General features: G+C 30.3%; 1 protein-coding gene across 1 annotated transcript in view; it reads right to left on the bottom strand.

Moving 5' to 3' along the window:
- Positions 1 to 2,853: 2,853 nt before the first annotated feature.
- LOC127708507 (uncharacterized) overlaps positions 2,854 to 14,620 on the bottom strand; it is a 107,697-nt gene continuing 95,930 nt past the window's right edge. The window contains exons 95-100 of the mRNA XM_052213398.1: positions 13,640 to 13,743; positions 12,772 to 12,864; positions 10,099 to 10,204; positions 8,446 to 8,463; positions 7,388 to 7,525; positions 2,854 to 6,761 (exon numbers count right to left, since the gene is read on the bottom strand). Coding sequence (XP_052069358.1) covers positions 6,522 to 6,761; positions 7,388 to 7,525; positions 8,446 to 8,463; positions 10,099 to 10,204; positions 12,772 to 12,864; positions 13,640 to 13,743 — 699 coding nt within the window. The 3' untranslated portion in view covers positions 2,854 to 6,521. The remainder of the gene's footprint in view (positions 6,762 to 7,387; positions 7,526 to 8,445; positions 8,464 to 10,098; positions 10,205 to 12,771; positions 12,865 to 13,639; positions 13,744 to 14,620) is intronic.

The following is a 14,620-nucleotide window of genomic DNA, read 5'->3' as shown; positions in this document are numbered from 1 at the left end:
AGAAATATGCTATTAATGCTAATACAACTGTATAACAAATATCCTTGGCTTACCATTAGTGGTATATATGAACCACGAATTTAAATGTTCAACGATTGTATGCAAGCATTGGTGAAATCCATGAAATCAAGTATCAAAGAAAGTATGATTTTTCTTCAATCCAGGAAAATTGGTATCCACCATTATAAATGAATCCACAATAATGAACTTAATAAGTCAAAATCTTTCAGTATATAAAACAGATATATGATTACCAATTAGACAAAATCAGAAAACAGTTTCAACATTGTCCTTGCTATGTAACCCTGACTTAGTCGTGTAAGTTGAGTATAGCGACATCTCCGCTATCTCAGTGTTTGAGAACTATACTACATAGAATGAGGATGTAGGAAACTACAGGTCACCATATAGTCTTCAATGATGAGAAACATATACTGACAGCAGGCAATATCAAAAGGCCCTTCAATTGCAAAAAGTTGAACAATTCAAAAGGAAAGAAATAACATTAAACCTAAAATACTACTGGCCGATAGCAACCAACAACAACTGCTGAACTACACTCCAGTACAGGATACTTCATTTTCCCCATGAACTAATTGAAGAATGATAGTATAGGAAGTACACCACTAATTCATGGCCCTGTTGCTTTCAATGTTATATTCTTAAATTTCAAGCAGGCACAGCTCTTTGGTCTTAAGTTCAAATAAAGTGACAATCATTGCATGTCAAAGCAACACATAATGGTGTCTTGTACTAAAAAAATCAACATACCTTTAATTGCAAATAAGAGAGAACTGGATCCCGGATCTTTGGATGTACCAAAACAGGTACTTCAGATCTGACAAACAGGCAAAATGTACCCCCCTTTTTAAATTTCATGCTATTTTTTTATTATTCAAAATTATAAGTCAAAAACTGTTCTACAATGATCACCAGTCATTCAGCTTTCATTTGATACCAATATTACCAAAATATTTTACATATTTTTAAAGTAACACCCATGCCTAGGAACTATTTTGTGTTAAATATGTACTACTTTCTGGTGTTTTCTGACCAGGCCTGAATTAGTGGTGTTACACCTAAAGGGACCACTATTTGTGTGGCATAATATGGCGGACATGTATTTAACCCATGTGGAAACAATGTATGAAATGGGATTTTGATGTTTATTTTTTATTTCTTTGGGTTGCAGTCTTATTGAGGTTAACTACACTTTTATCGTTGCAGGGGAAAACACTGTAGAAATACTGGGTGTCCGTCCGTCCTTCTGTCCGGTCTTGCAATGTATCTGACGAGTTCTAAAATCAGTGCCCATCAATTATTTTTATTTAAATTGCTCTCAAGTCTTCAACTCTCTAAGATAATTTTCAGAACAAAATTTTTTTTTTTAGTTATTGCCCTTGGACAGATAACATATGTGCAACGCGGGCAACATTGGAACTCTTATTCTTTTATTCATATATGATATAACAACTTGTCTGTTAATAGGCAGCATCTAAAAGATTTGACTTATTTTATTGGTAGTCTGTATGTAATATCCTGACTAGATTCTTTTTTATCAGTCATGACTCATGCTATATTGTAAAAGCGAGGCAAAAGATACCAAAGGGATATCCAAACTCATAAGTTGAAAACACACTAACAATGCCATGGTAAAATACAACGAAAAGTCAAATAACAATACACAAACTAAAACTTAATATTAACAGGACTTGAAATTCAGAGGACATCTGGCAATTTATTTTCGGTAGAAGGTAAGATGGAAGCTGATTGGAAATTTATACTTTCCACAATTCTATGGAACAACTTAGCCTCTCCAAAATTAAGTAAAAATCATTACAAAAATTGAGACCTTTCATTAAATTTAATGAAAAAAGGAACATGCTGTGTTCAGAATGAAATTAAGTTACAGAACGGAAACTAAAAATTTTGCAATTTTTCCATTTATAAAGGGGCATAACTCTAGAACGGTTATAGTGATGCTACCAAAATTCAAACTTGATCTGTATTTGGTGGTAATAAGCATTGTTTATAAGTTTCATAACATTTGGTTGAGGCAAACTTAAGTTAAAGAACGGAAACTAAAATTTTGCAATTTTTCCATTTATAAAGGGGCATAACTCTAGAACAGTTAGAGTGACGCTACCAAAATTCAATCTTGATCTGTGTTTTGTGGTAATAAGCATTGTGTATAAGTTTCATAACATTTGGTTGAGGCAAACTTAAGTTGGAGAATGGAAACTAAAATTTTTCCATTTTTCCATTTATAAAGGGGCATAACTCTAGTACGGTTAAAGTGACACCACCAAAATTCAAACTTGATCTGTGTTTTGTGGTAATTAGCATCATGTATAAGTTTCATAACGTTTGGTTGAGGCAAACTCAAGTTAGAGAACGGAAACCAATTTTGGGATGTACGTACGTATGTACGTACAGACGGACAAGGGTAAAACTTAATGCCCCCTCCGCTACGGCGGGGGCATAAAAATAACAGCAGATCAACAAGGGTCTTTCTTCAGTCCTGAGCTCTCAGTCATAAAACTTAACTCATTACTCAAGAGTACAAAATTTGTGCTCGAAACACCAAATCCAGTGTTTTGATTGGTTGATTTCTAAGTCTGAGTAAGATAATCATGATCGAAGTTTTTTTCTTCTAAAAGGCCTGAAATTATTTACAATTTTTATAGAGCTTGATATACTGTGTAGACACTTACTGTAAAGACCCTATTTTAACCTCAAAATATCTTTTATTTTTTGTGCTGTTGGTTTTCTGTCTCATGTCATGTCTCTTGATGTATATTGCACATCTCCTGTTATTCATATTTCAGTAATTGGAATTCAAAGAATACAATGTATATTGAAAGTCATTTATTTATTTATAAATATATAAAGTAACTAATAAAATATAAGCATCTATCAAACAATATATTTATGGTCAGATTGTATAAAAAACAAATCAAATATAAACATTTCAATCTTGAAACCTATGGGTTGATGAAAACATTGAGAAATACAATGATATGCAATAACAAATGCAGAATGTTTAATGAGTTTGTTTAGTGAACAAGATAGAATGACAATAGATTTGACCACCACAACCAGAAAGGTACACATGCACTCAGGTACATAATATAAAAATATGGTATGATTGCCAATGAGTCCAAATGATGTGAATGAAAGTAATTATAGATCACTATTAGTTCAGCTGACTGAAAGTTATTACTTTAACATGTTTATCTCTTAAAATATTTGGGTATTTAAGAATGGAAGCGATTGAAAAAAAACCTTGTACATTTTTTTAAGTCCGAGCATTTACATGATAAATGAGTATATCTTTAATAAAAGGTATTTCCTCTTTCAAAATGCTTAAAATTAGAATGAAATAATAGGTAAAACTTTAACAATTTCACAAAAATAATGAAACATACAGAATAATACTCAAAGTAAAATAAACTTTGCCAAAAACATAAATATGCATCGAATACAAATTTACAGCAGTCATACAAAAAAATTTTGAAATGCAGCAAATTCTAATAAAAAAATTTCAGTTCCAAGCTAGGATTTTCCACCAAAATATTTGACTAATAACTTTCATTTAATGTTCTTTCAAGATGATTTTATTTGCAGTCAGTTTTACTCAAATTATTGTGTAAACAAGAAATTTTAAAAGGACGGAGGGACAGACTTTTGCTATATCCTTCCTCCCAGTAACCTGGAGATTAAAATATTTGGGAAGTTGAAAATATTCTTATATATTATGGTTAAATTAAAATGTTATATCAAATTGAATAATTAGTCTACTAAGTGTTAAATAGTAATTCATAACAAATTATGTATCATGAAGAATATTATCACAGACGTTGAGACAAAATGGATGATGAAGTATGATAAAATTCTTGGTTATATTTGATTATGTGTCAAGGATGAGGATATAAGGGAGCTACCATTTGATTTTTATGGGGGGCTAGGATGAAAAATTCTGTCCTGCCTTTTTTTTAGTTGTTATCTCTGTCCTGCCTTTTTATTTTTCACTCTATTCGGTCCTGCCTTTTTTTTTTTGCCAAGTTGCTCATCCTGCCTTTTTTTTTACTCAAAACTCCTGTCCTGCCTTTTTTTTCAAATTTCATCCTAGCCTCCCCATAAAAAACAAATGGTAGCTCCCTAATAGTTTACCCTTTCAATATGTGTATTTCTAGTTTTTCTCCATTTACAGGAACTAGATATTTTTCCATTAATTTTGACTGTTACTAAATACAATGGTTTACCCCTTAAATATATGAATTTCAACTTTGTACATAATTATATGAAGGATATTGTTTTCCCATTAATTTTATCTGTTACTAGATTCAATGGTTTACCCCTTGCAATAGATGAACTTTCAACTTTGTACTTAGTAGTGTGAAATATTTCCCCCCATGAAATTTCTGTCACAAACAAGAGAGGAAGTTGGATGTCTCAGATCAACAGATCAAATGTTATTTATGTGAGTTAATTTGCAAAAAAAATAAGGTCTGTCATTGTAAAGCTGTGGAATGTCAAATTCATTTATTGCACACAAAAAAGTATATATGATATTTTCAAAGCTTGCAATTCTGATTTGAAATCTCTTTCAAGAATGGTCGCCTATTAAGCATAAAAAGATACACTAATATTGAAAGCTCACAACTCTTTTATGAAATCTCTTTGAATGCATACTAAGTTAATTAGGGTACAAAACTAGGCTTTCTACGATATAAATTTAAGAAATCTACATTTTTTTTTAAACATAGATAACTTGTTATACATTTCTAACACAATGAAATATCAATAACACATACAGGATATAATCAACAGAAATTAACATATATTTAAAATGTAAGTTATTTTGCACCAGACTGACATTTTGCATTGGAATAAAAAAAAAAGACATGTTGTCAATAACAACCAACAATAACAAGGAAATATAAATTACATATTTCAAAAAATAAAAAATAATCTTGCATTGATATAAACTATCCTATGGAGGCTTTAAAAAAGACAAAATATTTGGTTATTTAAAACACTCCGTGCTTGTAAAGCCCTTTTCTTTACTCACACTTTTAATCTGTTAATACACACATCTGTGGTATTAACAGATTAAATGTGGAGCAGTTCGCCAAATTTTACATTTTATTGTGTTTTTGTTTCTTTTATAAAAAACCGTTTCCCAGGTTTTTTGTATCAAATGGTTAAAAAAGTGAATAATGAAAATTGTGCAGGTCCATGGAAAATCTAGAAACATTTTAAGTATGGCCTAAATTGATAATAGAAATATACTAGAAAACAAAATGTTTTTCATAACCTTATTTATATTTAGTGAAGACAAAAAAAACAACAACCATAAATAGATATTTCATGTATTGCATTGATAAAAAGTGTATAAAACAAAAGTTCAATTGCATTGTTTAATTTCAATAGAAAAACATAGATAAATATATATATACTAATCATTTTCAAAGTAATCTCATGCTATAAGTCAAGTAAAAAACAAGCACAAAACTTCATAAAAAAAATCATTCATGAACAAAACAATGGTCAAATTAAGAAACATCATAAAAAATATTCCTTCATGAACAAAACAATGGTCAAATTAAGAAACATGATAAAAAAAAAACAAAGATTCCCCTTTCTATAGCATATGGTGAAATAATATAAGTAAATATATAATTTACCTACAGTAACATCATTTATGTAGATAATTTCTCATTTTCAGTTCTCAGATTTATATGGCTTAAAACTTGTAGATAATACAAGAAAGTTAGGAAACTTTATTTCTAATTAGATACCATTTTCTTATTAAAGTTCACTGGTCTATAACATGTTGACAAACTGACACTCAAAGCCCAATCTCATTGGAAACCATGAAAAAAAAACATAAATATTTGTTAGTTAGGAAATATTTAGTTCAATTTTCAATGTACAGTTATTTACCAATTGTTACCATTAAACTTACTTAACTGAAACCCTTTGTGACAAGATGTTTTGTTTTGATAAGATGGGAATTCACCATTTCAGAATCTAAAGGACTATGGGTTATTTAATTTCTTATACCCCCAAATGAGAATAATGTCACATCTTTGGTTGAATTTCCATTGTTTGGGAAGCTTTTACCCAACCACATGGTTTTGGTTTTATGCTTTTGAAAATATTACCCAGAATGCATTATATTCTGGAACAGACAATTCAGTTTACACAAGTCCTCATTCCTGATACCCAAGACATAGATTTTGAATTATGAAGGTTCAGTTAGGTTGTGTTTTACTGTATTTTAATGGATTATTTTAACCAAATTGTATAATTTTTTGACTGATACAATAAATATTTTAATCTCTTTGGTGAAATCACAGAAGGAATAATATCTACAAATCCCCTCTTATAAAACTAAGTTGGACCTGCACACCATAAATTGTTAGCAAAATTGTTTGTAAATTTCATACAAAAAACTTTTTTGAAACCATGTCACTGAAAAAAACATTTTTATTTGGCTTTGCACTGAATAAAAATCACATTTTTGTAGCATAAAGGGGACTATGTCTACCATCTTTGTTGTAGTCTTTATATCTGACAGGAAGAGAGTCTTTTTCTGTTGTAAAACCTTCATTATTGTAAGCATAGTGAGGATTAGTAAAGGCCTCTGAAGAACCTTCATTCCACGTGTCTTCCGAGGTACTTCCTTCGGAACTTGATTCATATATTTCTGGTACTACACCATCATTTTGATCCCGTACAAAATTCAAAAACACCTAAAATATTAAATAAAGATTTGTCACACATCTTCTTGATGTAGTTTTTACTAACAGTATGTTGAGAAGATAATTTTGTCATAAACAAATTGTATAACACAAATTATAGTGTTTCATAAAACAAACAAGCCACAAATGTCTTTACAAAAGTAGGACAAAATCTCTTGTAATAAACGTTCATTAAAAGGACACTTTTTAATATGATTTATCTATTTTATAGTTTAAGCCTTTATGAACCACCATTATTAAAATCTAAGGGTTGCTCTGTTTTGGTTTTTGATTTTATGCTGATTATAAGGTTATTTCATTATGTTTTAAAAGTGACAACAAAATATAATAAGAACTTGTCATGATCTGGATATGAAAATAATATTTGCTAAAACTTTTTATGTGACCAACAACCATATCAAATGATCACTTATTGTAAACCAACTTTTTTTCGCTGATACTTAATTTGGCACCAAGCCCTTTCTAGCAGATATAAGGACAATTTATTGTCATGATTTTTCTTATTTTCTTGATGTATCTATATAAGGAAGGTCTGTGTTTTACTAAATCACAAAGGTGTACATTCACGATATTTTTCTAATCACAAAAATTAGTTGGTTTACAGTATATACACTTACATTGTCAAGCGTTGTTTGTGAAACGGAGTAATGCATGATGTTGTATTGATGTTTTATTTGTTCCAGATGTACAAATATGTCCGATACTGAAGATCTGTGTTTTGGAATCTCAATTTGTAATACACCATGGTGATCCTCCTAGAAATAAAAAAAACAAAACCTTACCAATATTTCGATAAAATATTTTAAATGAAAATGAAATTTGATAATTTTCAAGTACTTATAGCTTATATAGACTTTGATAATAAAATATATAGAAGTAGATTCATGCAGCACTGTAATAGTTAATTAATTTTACCTGATCAAGTGTGGCTCAAAATACTTTGCAAGAAAAGGATATTTCCTAATTAGGAATATAATCGAGTATTATGATAATATAATTTTGAGTTAAAGATATGTATTTTAAAGATTTCAAAACTGTAAGGATCAGAAAATGATGAAAAGCATCATGGTATAAAATTAATGTGTAACATCATTACTTGAATAACTTTAAAAGTAAACCTACAGATTTATCAATAAATATCTAAAGAAAACTGTTTGGCTAGATGTTTATTTATTAATATCTTATGCATGTGTTGTTTTCCTTATTGACAGTAAGTAAACATAAAAAAGCTGTAAAAATTAATTACACACGTACAAAAAATGATTCATAGGGTGAAACTCAAACTATATAATCCAATACAACAAATCTCCGCACCCTATTCCATAAGTGATTGACATTGAAGATGCCCTATATTCCATAAATGAGCAAAATTTAAGACATCATAATATTTACACTATTTCAATATTAGTATGGAGTCTGTCGAGATAAAAGTAATATATATTTTGGTTCCATTAGAAAAAAACATAGGATTACATAGTGAAAATATAAAATAAAAAGAAAGAATTATTGAGGTAGTGCTACTATGTCAAGGTCAAAATGATAAACATGTGTAGGAAGTGTATTGACATCTGAAGACCCTAAAATCTAGGTTCAATTTGTGTAATGTAAAACACCAGACATATAGTTTTGAATATATTCATGAAAAATTGTGTATTTTACAAACATATATACTTACTGAAGGCACAAGTGACTCCTGGGAATAAATTTGTAAAATGCTTTGTACTTTTTAGTTGAATTATAACCTCAAATTTGTATTAAGACTCATATATTCTTTTATATTACAAAGTAAAACAAAAAAAATAAAGATCCATAACTATAAATAAACAAGGTAGTAAAACAATCCAACAGTACAAAAATAGGTTAGCTAGCTCCACAAAAACTGCCAATTAGTCTAGCATTTATATTAGAAACTAGCAAGGTATGGCAGAATATAAACTCTTCCTGAAATTCCACATTTAAACTATATATATATATATATATATATAATACATGTACAGTATGTGTTCAATCATAATGCATCTTTCCTTTATTTTTAACTGTTTAATGATTATAATGAAAAACTGTTCCATGACATCTAGATTTCAATTATCAAGCACGTATTATATAAGCAGAATATAGGTTGTATAAATTCTGGCCAATTGATGCAATTATTGAATATTTTCATTTATCCAAACTTACTGGCAAAATATCCTACAAAATTGACATAATATATAAAATGAAGTCATTTTCTATGTTATAAAAATTCTGCATTATATACACAAGATTTACATTTGGCAAAAGCAGTGTTATAAATAATTTTTGAGGTTCGATGTCTTAATTAAATAATTTCTAAAGAAACAAATTCAAACTGCCAGCTTGAATTTAAAAAAAATTCGTAAGGGTTCCGCGGAACCCAGTGTCTCGCCTACTTTTGCTGTTAGTCACAGGCTCAACGAAAATGAGGAAAAAAATTAATAAAAATATTCCTCTCTATACTATCTTTTGATTGTAAGTAGCTTCTGTCCAAGTTTGGTAAAAATCCAGGATAGTTTATGAATCTAATAAATGTTTTAAAAACTTAAACTGCAGACTGTATGTAATGTTAACTGGAAGAAAAACTAAGTCCATTTATAAGTAAAATATGGAACAAAATGGAACAATATTTTAACAAAATTTCCTTCTAGATACTAGCTTTTAATCATAAACAAGCTTCTGTCCAAGTTTGGTACAAATCCAGAATAGTTTAAGAAAGTTGTTAAAATTTTAAAAACTTTAACCACAGAGTGAATGTAATGTTAACTGGCAGAAAAACTAAGTCCATTTATAAGTAAAATACGGAAAAAATGGAATTTTTTTTTACAAAATTTACTTCTGGATACTATCTTATGATCATAAACAAGCTTCTCTCCAAGTTTGGTAAAAATCCAGGATAGTTTAAGAAAGTTATTAAAATTTCAAAAACTTTAACCACAGAGTGAATGTAATGTTTCCTGGCAGAAAAACTCAGTCCATTTATAAGTAAAATACGGAAAAAATGGAATTTTTTTTTTACAAAATTTACTTTTGAATATTATCTTATGATCATAAACAAGCTTCTGTCCAAGTTTGGTAGACATCCAGGATAGTTTAAGAAAGTTATTAAAATTTCAAAAACTTTAACCACAGAGTGAATATTTGTGGACGCCGACGACGACGACGCCGACGGAATGTAGGATCGCTATGTCTCGCTTTTTCAACAAAAGTCGAAGGCTCGACAAAAAAGCATAGAGAATAACGTTTGTCGAATCAAAGGGATACAACTTGATCTAAGCAGAGCAAAAATCTGTACAGGTAAAGGGAAATAACTCACCCTCGTTCGACAGCCATGGAACGTTGACAAAAAGAAATCTCGTACTCTAACTTTATTTGTTGATAAACCAGACATATAAACTGTTACAATATAGCCATCACCATATCTGAAATGTATGAAATCAATGCAATTTAAAAACTGCTGGTACAAATGAAGATTCAGTGACCATGATTATATAGGATGGTCTTGATAGGGGTCTTCATTTATGTATTCTTAAATTATTAAGGTCATTTTCCTATAATTTTTATTAATATTGCCCATTATTCTCTATTCTTTATATTTTAGCAGCACCCCACTTTTCTCTATTCTTTATTTTTTTTTTTGTCACTTATTCTCTATTTTGTGAACCCCATCCAGACCCTCACATATACATAATCTATTGTTATGAGTGGGTTCCAATCTTTTTTCCGTCAATAGTTAAATTTACCGATTTTCAACAAGTGTGCTGTAGGGAGCAAGTTAAAATAAAAGCTAAAGATAAACAATTGATGAGGGAGAAGTGGTGTTATCCATGATATAACAGAAAGAGCATATGTTTCTCTATATATTTTTCAGTTTTGTATAAACTCTTTATCAGACAAGCCAACAATGACACATTCCGGTTATTTGCATAGCCTATTTGTTAGACAAAATTATGCAATAAAGCGGAGTATGCTTATATCCGAAATGCCAAATTACGGAGTCAAATAACATCGATAGAACAGATCAGTAAAGGAAATCCCCGAAGAAAGATGAATGTCTATAATCCAATTACAACATATTGAATGTTGATTTATTCTAATAAAAGTTATATGTCTATTGTCATTCACGTTATTTTATTTTGTATTATTTCAATAAAGATTATAAACACATTTTGTTTTAGTTTATTTGCGTACCGACGTTTCCTTTACCAGTTTACCTGGGATACGAAAATAAATTCGTTCTAAAAATAGATTTGTTTCTATGACCCGTATGTACAATGTACATTGTTACGCTTTGATTAAAATGAACTGTTTAACAAAACTACACAGTTTATAATCATTTTAACAATAGATGTGTACTAAACTGCCTTTGATATACAATATTTACAGCTTGCAGAGTGAAGTAACACTGTTTATTTGACTTCGTTAGTTTCGTATATGCAAAGCAGTAAAGAGGCCCTATACGGGTTATTTGCTGGACACGAGTATTGAAAGTGAGAAAATATAATAATTAGAAATAAATGCTCTTTTCAAAATATATTAAAATTAAATGATTGATGTATAAAATTCTTGAACCATATATAAATGCCCTGTAATATTTAACATAAATGCAGATCACCCCAAGCCCAATTACGGGAGTTCACATTGGATAATGATCGATAATTAGCAGGCGTTATTGTTTTTGAATTTCACCCCAAATGTAATCTATTGACAGTGTGTGAAATCCAATCAATTAATTACACCTTTTTAGATAGAATGGTCAGTGTTTTTACAACAATTACCTGTTTGACAATTTTATGACCTCGAGGCTTAAAATAGAACAATGGGAAACTTTACCTTGGTAGATATCGAGGTTTATTTTTAAATCAAATTCAATCATATAAACACGAAAGAAACGGTTTTAAAACTTTATTTGAATAACACAAAAGTAAATATGAAATAATGAAAATAATGATGCATTCAAGAAAAATATACTCACCAACTTGCCGTTTCCGGTCAAAAATTTCGATAGACTTAACCAAGCATATCTAGATGGCGATAATTTTCTATGCAATAAACCGAAAGGCCACTTGTAGAGCTATGCATATAACCGGACAATTTAACATTAGATGAATGGGAAATGGTTTTGTGCAGGAGAAAACTATGCAATTAACCGAATTATGCTATTAAGCGGTATGCAATTAAGTGGAGTCGACTGTACCAACAAAAGCTCAGTCAATAACATGATATCATTATATTGAAGTTCATAAACTTATCACAAAATTTAGAATATATCATCATATTTTGGAACTTGAATAAAGTAGATATATAAAAAGTACCTCATACACTGGTACTTTTGCATAGGTACTATTTCTGTACTTAAAATCTGTAGTACTGGAAATTTACTTTTAATATTTAGTACTATTTCTTTACTTTAAAATTATTGTAATATTTAGGTACCTGTATTTTACAGTACTTGATTTGTACTTAAAATTTTGGTACAGAAATAATACCAACAGTGATCACAATATTCCATGTTTGAACATCATAACTTTAAGAGATTTTAAATAGAAAAACTTTCAAAATGCTGAAAATGTACATGTAACGGTGTAACCAAAAATCTATAGTACTTAAATTTCAAGTACAAATCAAGTACTGTAAAATACAGGTACTTAAATATTACAATAATTTTAAAGTAACAAAATTGAATATTAAAAGTAGATTTCCAGTACTACAGATTTTTTGTACAGAAATAGTACCTATGCAAAAGTAGCTGTGTAACCTTAGAATATGTAGTTTTTTGCTCTTTTTATGATATTGGTGATGACTTTCATTTCTTCTTCCATTGCAAAAGAAATCAAAATGTAAGAAACAATAATTTGTCTGAACTTGGTTCACAAAATGCTGTTCAATATATTCTTAATCCAACAAATTTCAACAGGCACACATTCTAGGTTTCTTTTTAAAACTCAAAACAATAAACAGTTGAAAATTAATATATGAATAAACTTACAAGTTTTTAAGTTGTTGAGGACTACCCAAGCATTTAAATTCACCATTCACCATAATAGCCAGCCTGGTACACAATGCATCACATTCCTCCATACTAAATAAATGTAAAAAAAAATCCTAAAATGTCTGCACTTTATTGATAATGTGTGTTCCTTATTACATTTGTATCACTATATGTCTTTCAGACAAAACTTATGATGCATTACACCTTCAAATTAACAATGAATAAAAAAGTTTGTGGTTAAGTGTTCAGTTTAACATGTTTATAGGAATTCAATTGTATTTCAGAGACATATACTATAAATTCAGAAATTATTGCAATGTTTTAATATTGCGAAAAAATGCAGCAGTATCAGGTTCACAAAAATAACTAGATGTGTTGGGATGACATGAATGTCCCTGCTTGCAAAAAAAGCTTAAAGCTAATTTTAAGAGTGGTAATTTTCCAAGTTCAAAACCAGTAATTTCGGTAAAAATCAGCAGAGTGGAACCAAACATGAATTCGATCTGTAACTCATCAAAGTAGGCTCACATATTAAAAATCAGCTCAATATGTGAAGGCGTTTAGAAAAAAGTCTGTATAACTGTTCGTTGCGGAATGACAGGTAAAACTATATGGCCCTGACCTGAGTCAGCGGGGCCATGAAAACTCGCATTCATAGTTTTAGAAATGGTTTTCCTTCATTAAATTTTTGCAACCATAGTCAATAGATTTCACATTTAGCAGATATCCAGGATTCACATTAATAAATGCACACATTAATTTCTGAATTAACAGAAATAAATTTATAAGGGAATTATTCATCTCTGGCATTTTCAAGATAACAAAATGTTTTGAGATTAATTAAAGTAATAGTAGTACTGGTTACCTGTGTGAACTAAGAACGACTGACTGTTGATTTTTGACAGCTGCTAATAAAATATTCCAGACATGACGACGAGTGTTAGGATCCATACCTGTAGTTGGTTCATCCTGTAAAATAAAAAAATAGTGTTAGTTCACTTATAGCAAATATTTTAAGCTATCTTAAGCAAATATTAAAAAATGACAGAGAACAAGAAATGATTGTAACAGGATGCTGTTACGAAGTCTCCCAAACGAAGCTCCCATAATTCGTAATTCCCAGGGTCGCCTGACATTGCGCAACGTCCAGTGAAAATTGGTTTGGTCTAGTAAAGTTATATGCATTAGTGATGCCTGGGGACTAACCTTGTATATCATTCAAATAATCTTGGCATGACAAACCAGAATATATATGGTTTAGGGGTGGGGATCTCGACCATTTACAAGATACTAGAACATTGGGGGTGGGGAGGAACCCCTGGGGACTAACCCTGTATATCATTCAAACCATCTTCGCATGACAAACCAGAATATATATGGTTTAGGGGTGGGGATCTTGACCACTTAGTAGATATTAGAACTTTCTTAAATGGCAGGGGGTGGGGGTGACCCCTGGGGACTAACCCTGTATTTCATTCGATGTGCTTTATCATGACAAACCAGAATATATATGGTTTAGGGTGGGGATCTCAACCATTTACAAGATATTAGAACTTTCTCAAATGGCAGGGGGTTGGGATGACCCCTGGGGACTAACCCTGTATATCATTCAAACCATCTTAGCATGACAAACCAGAATATATATGATTTAGGGGTGGGGATCTTGACCACTTACAAGATATTAGAACTTTCTTAAATGGCAGGGGGTGGGGGTGACCCCTGGGGACTAACCCTGTATTTCATTTGATGTGCTTTATCATGACAAACCAGAATATATATGGTTTAGGGGTGGAGATCTCGACCATTTACAAGCTATTAGAACTTTCTCAAATGACAGGGGGTCGGG

Source organism: Mytilus californianus, unplaced genomic scaffold (assembly GCF_021869535.1).
Source record: "Mytilus californianus isolate M0D057914Y unplaced genomic scaffold, xbMytCali1.0.p SCAF_7, whole genome shotgun sequence".
NCBI classification, from domain to species: domain Eukaryota; kingdom Metazoa; phylum Mollusca; class Bivalvia; order Mytilida; family Mytilidae; genus Mytilus; species Mytilus californianus.
Note: the sequence above shows the minus strand (reverse complement) of the source record. Positions and strands in the feature narration are given on the sequence as shown.